Consider the following 23,548-nt stretch of genomic DNA (forward strand, 5'->3'; position numbering starts at 1 on the left):
CAACAGATTTTCCTACCAGTAGCGAACTTTGTATTGCCATGCAATACTCTTGGGTTGCTTGTTCCTAATGTGCTTTTATTAGTTTTACGCAACATCAAGAATTTAAAAAGAAATATTTTGTTTCTTTAGATTTATCAGAAGTGCCTACAAAATGTGTTGCAGCTACAGTAACTTTAGATATCAATGCCAATATACAGTATATTGACTTTGAAGGTCGATCTGATGGAGAATCTATGAAAAAAATTATTTCTCAGATACGACCTAAACAGTTGGTAAGTAGCAGATAGGATAGTTATTGCTTCAAAATGTCTTATTTATTTAACCAAGTAATCCACTTATTGTAACTTATATCTCAATTGTTCCAATTTTCTCCACCTGATTAGTCTAGTTCAGTCTGTACCAATTAGATCAAGCCTCCAGCTACCCACCAAAGAGAAGTATAGGAATATTTTCATTCTTTCTGGCTTCTACACAATAACATGAGAATAACATGAGTGAATGAATATCTATGAATGTTCCATACTACTTAAGTTAGGTTGGAATTGATTTGGGAATTGTGTGGCTCTACAATGGAAAGAAAAGGGGGCAAAGAACAATTGAATTCTGAAGGTTCTTTGCTTTGCTAAATATAACCGTGTAATGGATAGAGGACCAGAACATGTAGATATTCTATTTAGTGGACCATCATTTGGCATCTATTGCATAAACACTCCTCTGAAACTATTAAGCAGATGAACTTCAAATTTGACCTTTACCATAACACCTGAAGGAGAAGTTGGATAACATAAAATATTCAAGGAAAGGTCCATTACCATAAAACCTTATGGAGATGTCCTTTGACATGAAATTTTAAAGATAGAATACACTTAACTGTTTTTTTTAAGAAATCCCTTCACATGAAACACCTTTTTAAAAAGTCTGTTGACATGAAATTTTCTTAAGGAGAAGTACAAGAAATATGTAAAAGAATAGTACACAAAATCTATGAAAGAGAAACACATGTAAAGGAAATCTATGAAAGAGAAACATGTGTACAGGAAAACTATCAAAGAGAAATACATGTACAGGAAACCTTTGAAAGAAAAATACTTGTATAGGAAATCTATGCAAGAAAAATACATGTACTGAAATTCATGAAATAGATACATGCACATGAAATATATTAAAGGGAGAAGTCCCACAGTGTTAATACTCTCAATACAAAATTTGAATGATTGTGTTTTTTTTTAAATGTTTTTGTGACAGTATTATGTTCTGTTATATTGTTGAGTTTTGTTGCATGTATCCAAATTTCTATCATGTGTAACATAAATTTAATAAACCACCTACATAACTAATTTAAAACCCCCTATCATACAGACGAGAATGAAAAATAACTTTTGTCACAACAGGTGATTGAACCATCTATATATTAATTGGCTCACATGTTTTACTGGAATTGGATTTTCCCATGAGATGGCTGCCAATTTTTACCAAACATGTTAGGTGATAGAAAACCATTCTGAAAAAAACATTTCACCAATTTTATGACATGTCTGAAGTCATTTTAATATACAAAAAATGTATTCATCTTTGTTAAGTGTGACCATAACTACTTTGTAACAAGCTGTCAGACTGTTTCCAATTAACTAGTTTGCTTTCATAGAGTAAAAACCTATCAATGTTGGGAAACAATATATCAGCTAAATTTTGTAGGAAGATAGAAAAGGAAATTTAAAGCTACTACTTTAATTTAAATTAGTTGATGACTAATTGGGTGTCACACGTTTCTATGATATCAAGTCATTTGTGCCTACTTGTCCCTCAGGAATCGATTTTTGCATAAGATACCAATTTTTCCTCATTCATAAAAAGCCAGAATATTGTCATCCCACAAACCTGTCAGATTTAATATGTATATAGCTCATTTATTTATTTGTGTTACTTTGAATATGTATTTCATGCCATTGCTCTTGTGAAAATGACAATTGATGAGTTTTCTATGATACTTAAAAACTGTTTCTGCCATTACATTTATGTTTCTGTGAAAGAAATAGAAATTAATGATTTGCCATTTATCTGATATTAATTACTAATTATTTGCTGTGATCTATTATCCTATTAAGTTACATGTCATAATATTTTTTAGGAATGGCAATCCTTTTTCTCATGGAAATTATATGGTTCACTCCAGGAGTGTTTCTAAATCTAATTTTTCCCATGTTTTGTCACTTGACGGAAGAGAAAATTAAAATACAATTTTAAGAAAGATATTTTCAGGAATTGTTTCTGTGAAATTTAATTTAAAATAATTAAACCATTGAGAAGTGAAGTAACTATGTAACAGATTTGATGTGGCAAACGTTCCTTGTCACTTGATATTGATATGTCAGAGAAATAAATAACTAATAGTTTATCATAGAAATGTTTGTTCACTGAAATCTGTTCTACCTTGTCAAGAGAGATTAATGGTTTTTCTTCAGCAGCACCCATCAATTTTGTTTGTTTTTGTTTTTTTTTCAAGTGTCATTATTGCTAAATGTTAACAAACTGACATACTATTAAAAAAACGTTTTTATTATGTACACATACAGGATTTAGAGACACGAAACTTTTTTTATAAATTGTAATTTTTCTGGTCTATTTTTTTAAGCTTTCTAATCTCTTGTTAAAGAGGACAATTTTATGTTAATAGAAAAATAAATCATTTTATAGTTTCTTTTCTTTAAATGTTTGTTTCAGTTTGTTAAATATGTCAAACGCCATTGTTAAATCCCATTCTATGTCCATGCCGTCATAGGTCAATGCCTTGAGTTTCCCTACTATTTAAGAACTCTTTACAAAAATATAGTAAAAAACTAATTCTTTTTATATCATTCACTACCTCTTTTATAACCAGTAAATTTCTGACAATTATTTGGCTTAATAATCTATTATTTCTGCAAAATAAAATTAAGATCTTGTCTCCAACTGAACAAGATTTGAGGGACTCCTTTTTGGCCTTGAAAGATATTTAGTATTAAAATTCATTTAGGGAATTAAGTTCTTGCAGTAATGTGTCAAAAAAAGTTAAATGTGTTAAGTATGTTCTATTTAACACAAATATCAGTCAAAATCTTCATCCTATCATTAATTTTTTAGCTCACCTGGCCTGTTAACTATTATTTGGCCCACTCACAACACAAGTACAACAGTATATCTTTTACTGACAACACTCACAACACAAATACAATAGTATATCTTTTACTGACAACACTCACAACACAAATACAACAGTATATCTTTTACTGACAACACTCTCAACACAAATACAACAGTATATCTTTTACTGACAACACTCACAACACAAGTGCAACAGTATATCTTTTATCGACAACCCTTAACTAAACCCATCAAGTGACAGTTACCTTTTTCAAAACTCTTCTTTTCTGACACTACTTGATTAATTGGAACCAAACTTGGTATGGATGTTCCTTGGGGCATCCTGCATAGAAATTATGTGAGGATTTTTTATTCATAAGAAAACATACCCCCTGTTACTAAAAATAGACCATAGGGGTCAGACAGCAGTTTTTTCACATACATCTCCAAAACAGTTAAATTTAGTCAAATTCTGACAAAGTAAAAGTGTTCAGCATGATCAGATCTATCCGTGGTTAAATTTTTGTTTTAATCTGTTTAGCCATGTTTGAAATATTGCCTTTTTTGACGTTTTTTTGCTATTTTTAAAATTATTTCATTTAAGAATCTTCTCCTCTGACACTGCTAGATCTATTGGAACCAAACTTGGTATGAATGTTCCTTGGGGTATCCTGCATAAAACTGATGTGTGGATTTTTATCCATCAAAAAATGTGGTTGCCTTAACTGAAAATAGAACATAGGGGTCAGACAGTAGTTTTTTGCATATTATATCTCCAAAACCATTATGTCTATCCAAATTGTTTCAATTGCTGAATTGATCCTTATTATAAGGCCTACAAAAGTCTCCATAGGATTAAAGTTGTCAGATGTCTCCTTGTAAGAGTTATTGCCCTTGAAAGGTGAAAAATTGTTGTTTTTTTACAGTTTTCAGCCAATATCTTGAAAACTATGATATAAGTAGATTGTTTGTTTGTTTGTTGGGGTTTAATGCCCAAGCAACAATATTTCAGCTATATTCAGGCGATGAACATGAAATGAATGATGAAATGAATATGAAACAATGAAATGAAAAATGGGATGGGACACAAGTACAATGGGATCGACAAATATTTTGATTGCCACTGGAAATAGAGAGAGGTGGGTAGGGTAGGGCAATTTAGCCTCCTGTGGCGGAACCTTATGGTTCCTACTCCGGGAGAATACCACAGTAGGGTTCTTTAACGTGCAAGGAACGTGGCATCTTTCCCAACACGGTGCACCACTATGGTTTGCGGTCAGGTTTTCCGTATTATAGCCTGACAACCCCAGCATGTAACACGCCAGGGGTACCCCATTCCACCACCTGGGGCACACATCCCAGTTGCTCTGTGGGCAAAGCACCCTAGCCCCCGGCTAGGGTTCTGAGCACTATTTAGTCGTCTTTTACGACAAGCTTAGCGCTGCTGCAGGCCTATTCTTTTAACACCCGGACCTGCACTGGGTATATAAGTAGAAAGATACTTTCAGTTGCTGAAATGATCTGTATGATAAGTCCTACCAAAGTCTTCTTGAGTCAAAATTGTTGGACAACTCCTTGTTAAATTCTATTGCCCTTGAAAGGCAAAATTTAAGAAGGTGAGCAATTCAGGCTCTTGAGAGCCTCTTTTTATGATTGATAAACAGGAAGTGAAGAGTAGTAATTTTTACCAAGTAAAATAAGCAGGAAAATTTGAATTGATAAAAATTGTCTTGTTTTGGAAAATCTTTTGTTTATCATGGAAATTATTTTCTTAAGGTGAATGTGTTTTGGTTTTTTTTTAGTATAATTACATTGTAGGATAACTATTCAGTTAAAATAGTTTTTGAATAAAATGTATAAATACAAATTAACTTTTTGACAGGTTAAAACATTTTGGGAAAAGGTGAAATGGAAAAAAATATGTGAACATGTGTAAAGTTGGTTTGTACTTCAAAAATCAGAAGTACAGATTGACATTCAGTTTCTACATATTAGAAAAAGAACAGTTTTAATTAATATGGGAAACACAAATGTATGATCACAGTTTTATTTTACATCATGTAATCTTTGGAATTTTTTTCATGCTACAATTTTCACTGGAATAAAAAAAAAACCTCTACAGCTAACAGCACTTTGATTAAATTGAAGCTCACAGGAAAAGATATAATGGGTTTAAATAATTCTTTCTTTCTCATCTATTGGTAAAAAAGTACATGCAGCATTTTTCCAGTGGTTATTTTGGCAGAGTGTATCATTTGTAATATCTTGGTCCTTTCAGAGGAGAAGGCTGTTCAGGTTCATCTAGGTCTTTAAACATTTTCTGCTGACAATAGTTTAATTAAGATAAAACATGCTCTCGGTGGCTTGCATATTCAAAATTTTGAAAAAAAAAAAAACATCTAAAGTGGAGAAATCATATTGAAACATGGTTTCGCTTTTTAGCTCACTAAGCCTAAAAGGCCATGTGAGCTTTTATCATCACTTGACGTCGGTCCTCGTCAATTTCGTTTGTCGTCCATCGTTAATTTTTCTTTTAAAATCTTCTCCTTTGAAACCACAGAACAGATGTGGATTGGTGACAGTCATTCTTGGCATTACTAATTTTGGAGTTATTGCCTTTTTTTTTCTAATTTTACTTTTTTCTTTTGGCAGTTTTATTTAGAAAATGAAAGCAAATTGATGATTAATGTTGATTAATGTAAATGGATAAAATGTTCAGTATATCAATATCTATTCTTTGGTGCTAATTTCAGAAAAATATCTGTTGACCCTACTTGGAGTTTTGGTTCTTGAAAGTGTCATTTTTTACATTTTTATTACTTTTTGCCTATTATTTAGAAAATGAAAGCAGATTGATAATTAGTGTTAATTTCAAAATGTTCAGTATTTCAATACCTATTTTTGGTGCAAAAATCTGTTGACCGTTCTAGGAATTATGGCCTAAATTACTGGAATAATACATTTCAACATCAACCAATTTTAACAGTTTTTTGAAGTTATGACCAACAGTTAGTTGTATAAAACAGGGGCACTAATCTTTAACAGTTTTTTACTTTTTTAAATGAAATATTTTATAAAGCAGTATTTTTATTTAATATGAAAAGGAAAATATGTTGAGTAACTTTAATGTCTATATAACATTCATTCATAGTCCGGAAACTGTTGCGAAAATGTGTCAGGGTGAGATATAGTGTCCATAATTGCTTGTATTCTTCTGGGTTTGACACTTTTAGTCATTTCAGTGTATGCCTACAAAGTACTTTATAATAGAAAGTAAATTATGTAGAATTTTTCATTTAATAATACTGCTCCAACATTTAAATGATATTAACATAAGTATGAATTATAATGAACCTTATCTTAACTGAAATGAATAATGTTTGTTTATGAGGTTTTTTTTATGTAATACTAGCTTAAACTGCCCATAGTTTAAAATTATACTGGTATTTAAATTTTTCACTTCTTAACAACAAAACGATAATCAAATATAATTTAGAAATAAATCACGGAAACTCCATTTTATCATTGTTTTTCCATGGGCTGGCTATTTATGGAGCATTGTTTATCCCAGAGTTATAGCGAGTGGTTAAATAACTTCGTAAATGGCCAGACTGTGGTAAAACAATGATAAAATGGAGTTTCCCTGATTTATTTAAAGTCTAATAGGAATAGTTTCTTCATATTTTAATAGATGTGTTACACTAAATGTTGGTCATCTTTTTATCACTTTTTCTACCATGGCTGTGGTCTTAAGAGCTTTGTTAGAATGTCATATTAGAACCCATGTTTTGTCAAAATGATGTGTGTCAAGCTCAGAAAAAGTAGCCAAACTTGTCCCCCACCATTTACAGGGATAAATCCAGATACATTTGTTTTATTACTTATATTTGCATCGTTTAATAATAATACAGGTACACATGTATGCTGTAAATTATTACTTGTTTAATTTCACTAAGACTGTATGGAAACCTAGTTTGACAAAAGACTGTGTGTGGAAGAAACCAATCTATGTATGCAAAACCTGCACGTTGATGAAATCTTGACATCTAATGTACTTATTATCCCTTACCATCCAAATATCTCCAGTATATGTCAGCATGGTTATGTGTGTTAATGTCCTGCCGTATCATTACAGATGTTGGTACATGGAACACGAGAGGCTACTGATTCAATGGCTGAGTATTGCAGTAGATTAGATGGGGTCAGGATTCTTAGCCCTGGATTGGGAGAAGTTATAGATGCAACAAGAGAAAGTCATATTTACCAGGTAGTTATAAGGTTGACCTTAAAAAAATTCTGAAGATAACCAATTAAAATTAAGATTGGTAACTCAAGTTACAATTTTATGCTTTAATTATTTACTTACGTGATAGAAGATTACAATAAAGATTTATTCGTCTCTTAACCATCTTTGACTCGCTTATTATACAGGTAGATTAAAACACCCTGTTAACTATGACCCTACTTGTATAATACAGCACATGTATGGACTCATGCATCAACCTGTCGTTCCTCAGTTTATAGGCGAGATCAAACAAGCGTCTAATCACTTTTTGCCGAAACTTTTAAACTGGGGAGGAGGTGGGAGTCCATCAGGTAAGTAAATAATAAACTCATAAAATTGTAACTTTATTTCTTTAAGTATTTTCTTACCTGATATAATTTCAACATTTATGTTAATGCCATAATTAATCACTCAAACTTAATATCAAAGCTCCAGCATTCGATAAAAACCATCACCTCATGTGGACAAAATAACTTTTCGGCTGACTCGCTGAACATATATACATCAAAGTACATCAGTAATAACACAAACTACTGTAAAACCTTAACATCTATTTCCTTCAAACAGAATCTACTAAATGTAGATTTTAAGCTCCAATCTGCAGATTCTAAAATTTCATGAACAGATGCTCCCTTGAGTAAAGCCCAATTGCTCTTGTTGAATGACCTCGAGGCTTCAATTCTGAAGATGTTTCAATGTTAGAGTATGCTTCTTTAATAACCTGAATAACCCAAAGTGAAATGGTTTGAGAAAAAACTTCCTTGTGTGGTTCTTTAAGTGCCAAAAATAGATTTCCTTTCTGTTCTTTTGGAAGACCATTCCTAAACGGAAGCTAATAAACATCTATGAGGATCCAACAAAGATTTTTCCTTGAAAGTCGGTACAAAGATCTTGGCACCAAAATGTTTCTCTCTGTCCTGTTTTGCAAGACCATAATGAATGAAAGTAATACCCTGCATCTGAATTCTCATCAACTGATCATCAATCATTGGGGCCTGCAGATCGCTACATCTCCTGAAAGTAGTTACAGCAATAAGAAAAACAGTTTTCAATGTTAATTCTTTTAATGACAATTGTTCAAAAGGTTCAAAAGGACTATTCTCAAGCATGTTTGAAACTATACATAAATCCCATTTTGGTATCAGTTTCTTAACAGGTGGTTGTGAATTAAAAACCCCTTTTAATTATATTCTTAACTTCCAGTAATGGCGACCCCCACACTAAAAAAATAGGCAATAAATGGATTGTTAAGTGACAGGTAAGCTATAATTTGGTAGAATGACTAAAACTAGGGACACAAAACCACTAGCCAGATTTGAAGACTGTGTGACTAGCGCACACATTGATCAGGTTGTCGATGATAAAGGGCTGACAGTACATGAACAGTCTAATGGCCAAACAATTAATATAATTGTCCAAATCAACCAGGACTTTAGAAATGTGTGGAAAGAAGGAATTTTGAGCCATTTTGCTAAAGCAGATCTCATTAAAGATACTCCCTCCTTAAGTGTCCTCAAAGTTAAGGTCAATGACGATGAAAATCAGGAATTCACTGTCACCTTCAACATCTATTCTACTGGTTCTGTGGTTATTCAAGGACCTAAATGTAAAATATTTGAGAGGATATATTTCAACACGCGCAAAGACAGTATCACGTCACAAGCTCAAAACCCTGAATCTCACACTGATGCAACAGATCTAACAAATAATGACTATTGAGAACACCTCAGCAAAATCATTATTCAATGACTCAGATGTTACAACTGTAGATCATAATGCAAATAATGTGACCATGACTCCACAAACATCGACTCCTATCCAGCCAACAAGAAAGACTATTGCACTGTCCACGAGGGAAAGAGTAGCGGTACACAACCTATCCTTAGAATCAAATTAATAGGTATAAATACAGCTCTTGAATCTCTGGAAAACACTCTCATCACTGTTATAAATCTTGTCAGTGATGTGAAAAGAGACATAGGCGAATGAAAGAACAATAAAACTCAACAAATCATTCAAAGTAGTCAATGAAAGTGTAATATCCATTGAAACTGTTGAAAGTCAGAATGTTCAAGTCAGTGATACAAGTTTAAGTTATAGCTTAAATCATTAAACTACTTGTAAATCTGTCCAAGGAAACCTTGTCCACAGGGAAGTCAAAAAGGTACCAATTATCTTATTTTATCCAATTCTATTCTACGTAGAATATCAACAAAAAAATCCCTCCATGTAAAACCACACTATGTAGGTATATCAATGGTGGTGCTATCACAGAATTCATGAAGAACATTGGACATCATTTTGATCCCAAAACAATAATCGGTACTAGAGACATCCGAAAAGATGGGATAAAACTTCATGAATGTGTAAATATGTGTGAAGAAGTTAACAAATTTTGGCCAGATTCTGAAACTCATATTCTTCCCTGATGAGACAGAAGGATGTGCATAATAGCAAAATCAATGATGCAAACACAATAATAACGAATGCTGCTTCTCAATTCTCAAAAATCAGTGTTATGAGTCATTTTATACCAACAGACGACATGTACTACGACCATGTTTTTCTGAACATGTATCACAGAATTCCGGTTCTTGTAAAACACATACAAACAGAACTAAAAATACGGATTTCAATATCATTTTTCAGTAATGTTTTACCATATTCCAATTGAACATATGATACTTCATTATTTTTTCATAGATCATAGAAAAATCTAAATGGAGAACAATACTACTGAGATTTCAAAAATGATCTGTGAATTGATTGTGTGTATGTGTCATATATCAGTTTTTGTTTTTGTTTTTTTTTTTGTTATACTTACTTTGGATAAATTTATATAGATTGTTATAAAATCAATAGTCAGTGTACATTGTAATCTATTTATTTATATTATTTTTCCTCTACTTTTCCCTGAATATCCTTGTCAGGTGGTAATGTACAGGGATTTGTAAAATCCTGACTATGGTATAAACGAAAGAAAACACATAAACAGAACTAAAAATATGGATAGTGAATCAAAACCTACCTAACATTGACACAAACAGACTACATGCAAAACTTATAATGGGTGTAGCTTAGTTGACTATACACTCGCCTCAACAAATCTTATACAAGGAATAGGTAACTTTTCAACCAAAGAGCTGACAAGCATATCTGACCATTGTTTAATAAAATGTTTACTCACATGCTTTCAGGATAAGATAACTAAAGACACATTAAACCTCCTTCCAGGAAAATTTGTTTGGAATGATGAGTCAATAGAACAATATAAAATATTATACAAAATCCCTCTATTAATTCTAAAATTCAAGATTTTTTGTCTAACAACAATAAAGATGACTATAATACTGCAATAAAAACACTTAATTCTATAATGCTTTAAACAGCCAAAAAGTCTGCAAAATTTATAAAAGGAAAATTACCTCCTCAGAAGAAAAAAAACAAAACAAAACAATGGCTTTCTGATCCCTGCCTTGTTCTACGAAATACTGTCCATAGTTATCTTTCTCTGGTTAATAAATATCCTAACAATGGAACATACTGGGAAAAATACTACACCTGTTTGTCCAAATACAGGAGAAGCTGCAAAACTGAAGAGAAAAAGTATAAGAAAGCAATTTGTAATGATTCATATTCTAATATAACAAATAATCCCAAAACTTTCTGGTCATTAATTAATTAATAACCATTCAACAAAAGATGAAATATTAAACAATCAATAGGATTGGATAATCCTTGTTCCCTCTTAGAAAAACTATTTGATACTTTAATCAACCCTATTATAATTTATGGATATGAAGTATGGGGAATTGATTGTAACCTTAAAGATACAGATCCATTTGAACATTTACACATTAAGTTTATCAAAGAAATTTTAGGACTACACAGCAAAGCAACAACTGTTGTATGCCTTGCAGAACTTAATAGACCCCTTTAAAAACAGAAGTAATTATACAAGTAATCAAATTTTGGGAACACAAATGTAATTAAAAAAGCACACTTTATAAGATATATAATAATATCCCCAAAAATAAAAAATGGGTCTCAACAATCCGGAAATGGATAAAAGAATTGGGATTTATCTTCCTCATATTAAATACCCATGATATCAAACGTTATATATCAAATATAAAACAAAGAATACTTGATCAAGGTATTCAAGATCAATATAGCTGCTTAACAGAAAATAATAAACTCTGCTTTTATAAAAGTTTACACAAATCAAATTGTAGACCTGCTTATGTTAATGTATGCAAATTTAAATCTGACAGATCCACAATTTGTAAATTTAGGATTAGTGCTCACTCTCTTGCAATTGAGAGGGGACGCTACCAAAATATCCCCAAAAATAACTGTATTTGCACTTCATGCAATACTTCACATATTGAAGATGAAGTGCATTTTTTCATACACTGTCCAGCATATAAAGTACCCAGACAAGTTTTCATCAACAAGATAAAAAACGAAGACAAAAGTTTCTTTTCAATAACAGGAAATAATTTATTTTTGATATTAAACAGTAACTACTTGATTATTCTAAAAACCATAATTGTATATATAAATAAATGTTTAGCCTTGTCAGGTAAATAAAGTATTAGTTTAAGGCACCTCCACTCCAGATTTTCAATATGGTTATTATTAGAACTGTCATTTTTTGTATGTTTGGATTTGTGTGTTGTGTCATAAGCATTTATTATAAATGTGTTTGAACAAATAAATATTTGTATTTGTATCTAATAATATGAGGGTGTTCACCCACTGGAAAATTGTCAACTGGTGGTAAGACTGTTGAGAGCATAGAACGGTACCCTGCTATCGTTCTATGTTGTACCCCTTTTTCATAAGATAAATAGGACAGAAAATCTGCAATCAGACTTAAAGAAATTGAACTTGAATTAATTTCCCTTGAATTACACCAGCCATTGAACTGCTTGAATTTGGAACAATAGTCTTTTCCTTTTCTCCAAGAATCGGAGAGTAACTTTCTAGATCTTTTGAAAATCCCTGTGACTCAAAATGTTTGTTCATAGTAGCCATGCATTCAAACTGAATACATGGGGATTTGGATGATAAATATGTGTTTTTGGTTGACATAGAAGCTCCGGAAATTTGGTAACAGAATTGGATTTGCTATCAATAGTTGAAGCAGTTCTGGATACCAATGTCTCCTGGGATACTGAGGGGCTGTCAGTAATATCTGACAATGGAATTGCCTCATATATTGTATCACCCAAGGTATCATGAAAATTGGTGAGTAAGCATAAGCAAACATTCCCTCCCATGAGATTGACAAAGCATCAAGTGCTAGTGCTTGTGGATGAGGGCTCCATGAATAAATATCTCTGTCTGCCAATTGTGTACAGACGCAAACAGATGTATCAAAGGTTGGCCTAAAATTTGAAAAAAACTCTGAACTACTTGTCTGTTCAAGGACCATTCTGTTGGAAGAATTTTGAACCAACTCATTTGATCTTCCAAAATGTTTTTGCACCCTGCAATGTAGGCTGCCTTTATCTGAATTTTGTTTGAATGGCTAAATTCCAAATATCCCAAGTTTGATAACAAAGTTGCCCACTTGCATTGAGAGATACCTGACTACTGTACTGTTGTCGGATCTTACCAGAATAGTTTGACCTTTTATCTGAGGTAAAAAATGTTTTACGGTCAGGTATACTGCCTCCATCTCTAAGCAATGTATGTGACGTTTGCTCTGAGCATTCGTCCAATTTCCCTGAAAAATTTCCTCGTTCATGAAACCACCAAAACCTGTTTTCAAAGCATCTGTTGTTATGACAACTGATGCCTCTGCTAATTGGAAAGATTGGCTCTCAGCATGACTGCTGAATTTGACCACCATGAGAGATGTGATTTCAGATGTTGAGTTACAGACACTATTTTCGTAAAAACCCTTGGTACTGAAGTTGGTCAGAAACAAAGGACTTTGAATTGATAACACTGATTTTGAATGCAAAAGCACAGGTGTTTCCGATGCTTGGGATATATTGGAACGTGCAGATAGGCATCACTCAGATCTAGTGAAATTGCAAAATCTCCTTTTTTTACTAGATTTAACACTTGCTAATGTGTCCATTATGAAATGAGTTTTCTTGAGATACCTGTGAAAGGTCTGAGATTTATCCCTGGGCGCATTTTCCCATTCTTTTTGGGAACCAGAAAGAAGGTACTGTAGAAACCTGTTTGACTCTCATGAGTCAATATCAGTTCTATTGCATCCTTTTGCAATAAAGTATCTTCTTTTTGAAGCAAAATTTCTGTATCTTTTTTGTGAAACTACTGTTTTCCTTATTCTTGACTGATAGGGTTTCTCTATGAACTCTAATTTGTACCTGTTTTGAATGATTGAAAGAACCCATTGATCATCTGTAATAATTTCCCAATTTTTTAGGAGAAATCTCAGGTGACCCCAACTGGTATCTCTGTCTGTTTCTGACTTAGTCTTACCTTCAAATTCCAGTCAACTGCTTTTCTTAGAGATTCAAAAAGAACCCCAAGAACTGCCAGACTTCTTGTCCTTGACTTTCTTATCAAAGTCTCTTCCTTTAGAACCATCTTTCTGCTGATTTGTAGGACTTATATATGAATGCTTGATCTACCATTAGACCATTGTTCTTTGAATTATTATTATTGTTAGATGAAGAATACTTCACACCTTTGTTTGACTTAAAATCCTCTTTGGGATTGAATTCATGTTAACACTCATTTGTGAACTCTGGCAACAGATCCTTTAGTCCAGCACATTGTTCTTTGCATTTTTCAAATTTCTCATCTAAGGCGTCAACAAATACACCCTCAGAAGTGAGTGGTAAATATAAAACCTTTGCTTGTCTTTTAGAATATTAGAACAATAACTCAAAAAACGCTTTCACCAACTTTCATGAAAAATTGTTCATATCAATTGATGTAAGCTCCCTTTCAATTTTTATAAATTTCAGATTTTTCGTTTCTGTGTTATGAATTTTTTTTATTTAAAATAAGGGAGATTTTCAAGTTTTCAGACAATTACTCAAAAACACTTTCACCTACTTGTATGAAACTTTGGTGAATTGTTTATATCTATTGACGTAAGTTCCCTTTCGATTTTATATATATCAGATTTAAGCTCCCTTCCGATTTGTTTAAATTTCAAATTTTATGTTTCTGTGTTATGAAGTTTTACACTTTATAAAAAGGCGGAAATGGCCAAATTTTATTCATTGAAAAATCATTGAAAACGGACCATTTGTTATGATGATCAACTAGTAAATATAAAAGGTACTTGGTAACCTTGTTAGAAAAGTGTGTTTTGAACAAGACAGAAATGTATGGGTGAAAAATCAAGACAACAAACTTAGTTAAACTTGAAGTAGCATTGATAGTGCCAAATGTTTTTTGCATTTTTTTATTTCCTTTTTTTTGTGGGGGAGGGGGCTATTTGAGAGGTCTCACAGTATTTCTAGTTGATCATATAAATTCATTAAAAGCCTAAAGACAAGTTCAAAGGGCAACGGGCATATCATGCACTTAAAGCGCGGCTCTTTATTTTATTTGTTTCAGTGGTTGAGTAAACAGCTGTTTCTGTTTGTCCCAATTTTTTACAGTCTTTGGACCATGTGTAGTCTTGATCATCATATCTTAAATGTCATCTAAACTTGCCACCTGCAAAAAATCAGCAGCACTGTTAAGAACAGGAAAACAATTCCTTTATTTATCATGAATACATGTAAGAATCTCTGGAGTCTTAGTTCTCCAAGAATTTTTTAACATTTTAATCCGAGCTTCATCTAAGAGTAAGCCACCGATTTGATCATTCTCTTTTTCTTCTTAGGAGCGACGCTACCTTTCTGCGTCAAGCTCGCCATGCTTTCCCTATCATCTTCACGATTTACGGAAGAATTTCCATGTTTTATTTAAAACAAAATACAATATGAGGTTATAAAATTTTCAATTTAAGATTAATTTGATATGATATTATGTTTGATTCATTCCGATAGAAATTCTAAAATTTACATGATCATTCGTCATTTTATATAACAAAACATTGATCAGATCAGTCACAAGTCATCAATCCGTCAGCAGTCAATCAGTCAGCAGTCATGGATACATCAAATAGTTGCATTGATCGGTTCAGGGACTATATTTAGGAACTAGTATTTGCAGTTACATGTACATTCATATATAGTAAGTGAATGCATAGTTAAAATTCATGTACATGTATGTATCTAATACATATTATGTTTTGGTCATACAGTTCCTACCATGTGCAGTGTTAGGCATTACATGTACATGTTAATGTTAAGTGTTACCATTCTTAAACTATAAATTTATTTATAGGTGCGGTTAAGAGATTATGTAGTTAGTGCTTTAGACTTTGCCAGAGCAAAAGAAATAGAATTGGCATGGGTTGATGGACAAGTGGTAATGAAGAGAGAGATCAGAGACACCAAGGCCATGTATGAACCAGAAGAAGGAGAACTTCCTGATGATGAGAAAAAGGATGGTAAGCTCTTAACATGCTAGAATTGAATGTCTTTTTAGTAACCTGGTATTTGTACAAGTGATATCCCTGTTTGTAAAGAAAGGGGGTATATGGTGATACAGACAATTACTCAAAAACACTTTCACTGACTTCTATGAAACTTTGGTGAATTTTTCATATCTATTGAAGTAAGCTCCCTTCCAATTTGTATAAATGTCAAATTTTACATTCCCTGTTATGAAGTTTTACTCTTTAAAAAAAGGTGGAAACAGCCAAGGAAATTTGTTCATTGAAAACAGATCATTTTTTATAATGATCGACTAACAAATATAATAACCTTGTCAGAAAAGTGTGTTTTGAACAAGATAGAAATGTACTGGTTAAAAATCAAGACAACAAACTTAGTTATACTTGAGGTAGCCTTGATAATGCCAAATTTTTTGTGCATTTTTTATTTACATTTTTGTTGTGGGGGGAGGGCATTTGACAGGGCTCACAGTATTTGTAGTTGATCATATAAATTCATTTAAAGCACAAGGACAAGTTAAAAGAGCAACAGGCATATCATGCACTTAAAGTGCAGCTCTTTATTTATTATTCCATCATCGTCGTCCGTTGTCATTAACAATTCTTCAAAACTCTTTCTTCTGACACTACTTGACCAATTGGAACCAAACTTGTTATAAATGTTCCTTGGGTTATCCTACATAGAATGTTGTGGGGATTTTTGATCTGTGAAAAAACATGGCTTCTTTTACTTAAAATAGAACATAGGGGTCAGACAGTAGTTTTTCGTATATATATCCAAAACTGTTAGGTTTAGCCAATTCTAGCATAGGGTAAAAGTGTTCAGCATGATAAGATTTATCATTGGTCAAATATTTGGTTTAATCTGTTAAGCCATGTTGGAGTTATTGCCCTTTTCAACTTTTCTTCCCTATTTTTAATGTTATTTGTCTTTCAAAAATCTTCTCCTCTGAAACTATCAGACCAATTAGAATCAAATTTGGTATGAATATTACTTAGGGTATTCAGCATATATCTGGTATCGGGATTTTTGATCCGTTGTAAAACATGGCCGCTGTTACTGAAAATGGAACAAAGGAGTCAGTCTGAAGTTTGTCTCGTATATCTCACTAACCTTAAGGTTTAGCCAAATACTTTCAGTTGCTGAAATGATCCTTATTATAAGGTCTACAAAAGTCCTAATTGGATCAAAGTTGTTGGACTACTTGTAAGAGTTTTTGCCTTTGAAAGGTGACAAAATGACGGGGTTTTTTTTATACAATTTTCAGCCAAAATCTTAAACTTTAATAGATAAAAAGAAACTTTCAATTGATGAAATGACCCTTATGATACATCCTACCAAAGTTTTCTCTGAGTCAAAACTGTTGGACAACTCATTGTTAGAATTATTGCCCTTGAAAGGCGAAAATTTAACCAGGTGAGCAATTCAGGCTCTTAGGAGCCTCTTGTTTATATTTGATCAGATTTCAAAAATTTTATTGTTATTGGATTTCTATGAATATCCCTACCTGCAATTATTATTCAAATTTTAGATATCTCTTACAGTTTTCAAGTTATAAGGGGTCGATGGGGCCACACCCCAAAAAAATCTACTTCTTCATTTTGAGTCCGATTTCATAAATTCCTTTTTTATTTAATTTCTAATGAAAGTCCCTGCCTGTGTTTATTAATCAAATTTCTTACTGTTTCAGTGAATAAGGGGTAAAAAAATTTCCTTTTAATTTTTTTTTTTTTTTTTTTGTCCAATTTAAAAAAAAATATATCAATGATTTCCTTATGAAAATCCCTGCCTGCAATTTTAATCAGATTCCACTTATCTGTTATGGTTTTCGAGTTATGAGGGACCACACCTCAAAAAATTGACTTTTTACCTCACCTGGTCTACAGGCCGTGTTAGCTATTGTCATCATTTTGCATCCGTCGTCATCTATTGTCGTCTGTCAGTGTTAGCTTTTTTCAAACATCTTTTCCTCTGAAACAGCTTGACCAATAGGAATGAAACTTGAGATGGTTGTTCTTTAGAGTATCCTGTGCAAACTGATCATTTAAAACATTTGAAACATTGAAAAGCATGGCTACTGTTTCTAAAAATAGAATATAGAGGTCAAAATACAGCTTTCTGCAAATAATTCAAAAACCGTTGAACTTTGCAAAATTCTGGCAGTGGGTAAAACTGTTCACCATCAGAAGACAGATTTATGCCATAATTTTCACAACGATTTGTGGCCTGGTGTTATGGTCCTTGAAACAGATTTTTTAATTGTTTTTCACGTGTGCAACTTCCATAATCTTCTTCTCTGAATCCATTGTCAAATTTAAAGAAAGTTGGCATACCTGGTAATTGTTCCTTAGGATATCCTGCACAAACTGATTTTTTTTTAAATTTTCATCAGTTGAAAAACATGGCAGTCATTTCTAAAGAGAACATAGGGGTCAAAATACGGTTTTATGCAAAAAAAAAACCTCAAAAACCCTTGAATTAAGCAAAATTCTGACATGGATTATTTTGTTCACCATTAGAAGATGGACCTATGCCAAAATTTTCAAAGTGATTCTTTGCCGGATGTAGGAGTTATGGCCCTTAAAACAGTTTTTTTTTTTTTTTTTTTTTTTTTTTTTTTTTCACATGTACTATTTTGACCATCTTCTCTGAAACTATTTGACACAATTTAATGAAAGTTGGCATACTTGTTCCTAAGGGTATCCTGCACAAACTGATTGTTTAAAATTTTTCATTGGTTGAAAAATGTGGCCATCATTTCTGAAAATAGATCATAGGGGGTTAAAATGCCTGTTTTGCTATTTTTTCCGCAACTAAAGAAAAATTATGAAGATGATAGCTAGTTATAAGATAAACATAATATTCTGAGTTCTGATACCCCCACTCTTTATGTTGGAAAATTTGTCATTTTCATGTCTAAAATTGACAAAAAATGGCAAAAGAAGTCCTAGCCTCCTTTTTTCTGAGGAACACTGCTGGCATCCCTCTTTTTCAAAGTTTCTGGATCCGCCTCTGGTTGACTTGCAGTATTGAAACTTTTTTAGGCGGCCATTTTGTGGTCATTTTGACCAGTTGCTCAGATTCCAATGATGTTTTGTTTCTCTAGGAAAATTAGTATTCTTAGTTGTATGGTGATGATAAAAATTTGTTCTGTACAGCCATTTTCAAAATGGCTGCTGTTTCCACTAATTTTTATATTTACTTAGATTCAACAATATTTGGTTTACATTATGGTCTCTTGAATGGTGATGATGATAATTTTGTACATGTATAGCCATGATTTAACTTCATTTTATGCATTTCTCAGCAAATATATAGTTGGCTAATGCCCCTCCCAGACTAGGTGGGATAACATGTCATGGGGGACCCTGCCCCAATTTTTTCCAGAGGTTCTAAAAACACTGATGGCATTTTACTGTGCCTTAGGTACTCAGTTGAAAAGATTTCATCAAAATATGCTCTTTTCCAGAATTTTTTGTCAAACATGGTGCCAAAGCATGAAACCTTTACTTACTTCGTTAATAAGGCATGGTTTGCCAGCTGAGCAATTCAGGCTTCTCGAGGGTTTATTTTTGGTATTTTTTTGAAATTTTTTATTTGAATTTTAAATTTTGTGCAATTTAGTGTCCACACCAGTTGTTGTGTCTGTAATAATTACAAGTTCCTATGCTTAAAGCTGCATTAGCTGTCATTTTCATAAATTTTTGGTTCTATTGAAATATGCCTTAACTTTGAATTATGTCTACTAAATTGTACTTTTCCTGTATAATTTCATTTGATATTCACAAATAAAATGCATTAAATACATAAAATAGGTGTCAATATATTTATTGTCTTGCAAGACAAAAAGTCGATTTAGAAAAATTTGTATGCATGTAACTTCTGGTGACCTTAATCCGCGCATGTGCTATAAGGGTCAATTCTTTAAAAAAAAATTGATGGCAAAGCAAAAGTGTTTAATCATTGGCAAGGAAGACCAATGAAGTCAAGCTGTAAAAATAAAAAGTTTGAATATAAGGCAAAGACCCTTTTGTAACTTACGTATTGTGATATAATGTGGCACAAGTATAGTCAGTAATTGTCATTATTTTTTTGAAAACTAATTAAGAAATAGATCAGATGAAATGTAAACAAGACACATGCTTACCTGTGTATCCGTTATTGTTATTTTTTTTACCAAGGTGAAAGTTTTTTTAACTCATGTGAATATTATGTCAGCAATATTCGTAAATAATGGCGAAAAATAATTAGAACCAAGCTATAGATCTTCTTTGATTAAAAAAATTTTGTTTTCACAATATTCTTTACGTATTATTGGCATTTATTGCTTCAGTTGCATTCCTACAAACTTATTTCATTGAATCAGCAAAATTCAGTAGAATCAGAACTAAACAAATTTGGCAGCTAATGCAGCTGTAAGTGTGCCAAAAACTAATATTGTGTTCATTGTTGTTCCAACTGTTCAGATTTCTACCAATACGGTCGTATCATGCTGTGCTTGGCAAAGCTTTTTATTTTGTTTTATTTTTTTTTTTTTTTTTTTTTTATTTAATTAGATTTTTTTTTTTTTTTTTTTTTTTTATTTTTGGGGGGGGGGGGGGGCCCGCCCCTAGTTTGATTAATCATGAAAAGCCTTCTGAATTGTTCATCCTGGTTAGACACTATAACATCATTAACATCCATTTGCACACAGTCAGGAATTGAAATAATCCTTTTAGGCTCTATTTGGAATTTTGCTAAGAAAACAATATGAATTTTATATATGATAAGGATTCTTTAAAACTTTTGGCCAAGGTCAGACTAAATTTTCTTCAGCCTTAAATTATAATTCTACTCTTTCAATTCCTGATTTCACAGTTATGGAAATGAATGGATAATGTGAAACTCAACAAATGCTCCAGTATATAGCGTAAATACTTCCAGATATCACCAAAAGGTCTTCAGTAACTGTAAACACACATTAAATAAGCTGCTTATGTGAGCTATTACCATTACTTGGCATCTGTTGCTTTAAAGGGTCATAAAAATGCATTCACACCCTTTATAGATCTAGGAAAAACTTTTGACACTGTATGGAGAGAGGGAATGTTTTTTTTTTTTTTTTGAAACTTATTAGATATAATTTCCCTAAACGTATTTTTAATATAATTTATTATAATTCATAAACCCTAGCTGTCAGTTAAAATTTAATCAAGGGCTTAGTAGATATTTCATTTCCAAATGTGGTGTAAAACAAGGGAATGTATAGAGTCCCATTCTTTTTAATCTATACATAAATGATCTTATTTCCCATCTTAAAGAAGGGTCAACAGACCCAGTCATGATTGGGGACATATCAATAAACTCCCTCCTATATGCAGATGACATTATATTGTTATTTAGCTTTGATAAAGGCTTCCAAAATTCATTAGATATCTTTTAATCATTAAATTCTGTACTTCCTTGAAACTTTAAGTCAGTAAACAAAAATCTAAAGTTATAGTTTTCAATTCAAATGGGAAATCATACTTCAATAAATTTACATTTGATAAAAATATCCTAGAAACAGTGAAATCATGCTGCTATTTAGGAATTATTATTATTATTGTAATTATGTATGGATGTGAAGTATGGGGAATTGATTGTAACTTTAAAGATACAGATCCATTTGAACATTTACACATTAAGTTTATCAAAGAAATTTTAGGACTACACAGCAAAGCAACAACTGTTGTATGCCTTGCAGAACTTAATAGACCCCTTTAAAAACAGAAGTAATTATACAAGTAATCAAATTTTGGGAACACATATGTAATCAAAAAAGCACACTTTATTAAGATATATAATAATATCCCCCAAAATAACAAACGGGTCTCAACAATCCGGAAATGGATAAAAGAATTGGGATTTATCTTATTTATCTTTATATTAAATACCCATGATATCAAATGTTATATCAAATATAAAACAAAGAATACTTGATCAAGGTATTCAAGATCAATATAGCTGCTTAACAGAAAATAATAAACTCTGCTTTTATAAAAGTTTACACAAATCAAATTGTAGACCTGCTTTTGTTAATGTATGCATATTTAAATCTGACAGATCCACAATTTGTAAATTTAGGATTAGTGCTCACTTTCTGGCAATTGAGAGGGGACGCTACCAAAATATCCCCAAAATTAACTGTATTTGCACTTCATACAAATTGAAGATGATGTGCATTTTTTCATACACTGTCCAGCTATAAAGTATCCAGATAAGTTCTCAACAACTGATAAAAAACAAGACAAAAGTTTCTTTTCAAGAACAGAAAATTATTTATCTTTGATATTAAACAGTAACTGCTTGATTATTCTAAAAACCATAATTGTATATATAAATAAATGTTTAGCCTTGTCAGGTAAATAAAGTATTAGTTTAAGGCACCTCCGCTCCAGATTTTCAATCAATATGGTTATTATTTGAACTGTCATTTTTTATATGTTTGAATTTGTGTATTGTGTCATAACCATTTATTATAAATGTGTTTGAACAAATAAATATTTGTATTTGTATTTGTGTATTATTGCCATCAGCTGCATTCATTGCCACTGCCATTGTTGTCTGTTAACAATTTTTCAAAAATCTTCTCAGTAATTACTAGGCAAAGTTTGATGAAAGATGGTGTGCATCAAACAAAATTGTTGTCATGTCTATTTGTAGAACTTACTTAGAAGTAAAGCCACTTATTTCAAGGTTTCAAATTTATACATGAAAAAATATGTATCAGTCTGTTTTGTATTTTATGGTCTAACTTCAGATGTTGATGACGAAGGGGAGATAATACCAACATTAGAAGCTTTACCAGATCATACAAGTCATGGTCATAAAGCAGTTTTCATCAATGAACCTAAGCTGGCTGACTTTAAGCGTGTGTTACAATTGGAAGGATACCAGGCAGAATTTGCTGGAGGAGTACTGATTGTGAATGACTTTGTTGCAGTCAGAAGGGTAGGTGTCATATGTCTAATTGTGATTTACTATGTTGCTGTCATAAGGTGAGGAGATATAGGACTCATTGTGGATGACTTTGTTGCAATCTAATTGGTAGGTGATGTATGACTCATTTTGAATGACTTTGTAACATTGTTGCAGTCTGAAGTGTAGGTGACTCATTGTGAATAATTTTGTCTCATTCAGAAAGGTGGGTGCTATAATTCTGATTGTGAATGACTGTGCTGCCCTCAAAAGGTAAGGTCACAGACAAAATATGCCTCAATGTGAATGGTGTTATATGTCTCTTTGTGTATAGCTACAGCTGTCAGGTGGGAGAGTTTGATATGTCTCATTTTGTATTGCTACAGCCGTTAGATGGGAGAGTGAGACTGATTTGTCTATTGTGTATGACTACTGCTGTCAGATGGGGAGAGTATGATATGTCTCATTGTGTATGACTACTGGTGTCAGATGGGGAGAATGTGATATGTCTCATTGTGTATGACTGTTGGTGTCAGATGGGGAGAGTATGATATGTCTCACTGTGTATGACTACTGGTGTCAGATGGGGAGAGTGTGATATGTCTCATTGTGTATGACTACTGGTGTCAGATGGGGAGAATGTGATATGTCTCATTGTGTATGACTACTGCTGTCAGATGGGAGAGTGTGATATGTC

The 23,548-nt window shown here is 32.4% G+C and overlaps 1 protein-coding gene across 1 annotated transcript in view; it reads left to right on the plus strand.

The window, feature by feature from the left end:
* Positions 1 to 23,548, plus strand: part of LOC148623458 (cleavage and polyadenylation specificity factor subunit 2-like) — a 123,959-nt gene that overhangs the window by 94,826 nt on the left and 5,585 nt on the right. The window contains exons 16-19 of the mRNA XM_088565259.1: positions 130 to 272; positions 7,256 to 7,387; positions 15,740 to 15,905; positions 22,694 to 22,884. Coding sequence (XP_088421385.1) covers positions 130 to 272; positions 7,256 to 7,387; positions 15,740 to 15,905; positions 22,694 to 22,884 — 632 coding nt within the window. The remainder of the gene's footprint in view (positions 1 to 129; positions 273 to 7,255; positions 7,388 to 15,739; positions 15,906 to 22,693; positions 22,885 to 23,548) is intronic.

This window comes from Perna viridis, chromosome 2, assembly GCF_037379345.1.
Source record: "Perna viridis isolate PV_CMFRI_1.1 ecotype Kerala chromosome 2, ASM3737934v1, whole genome shotgun sequence".
NCBI lineage: Eukaryota > Metazoa > Mollusca > Bivalvia > Mytilida > Mytilidae > Perna > Perna viridis.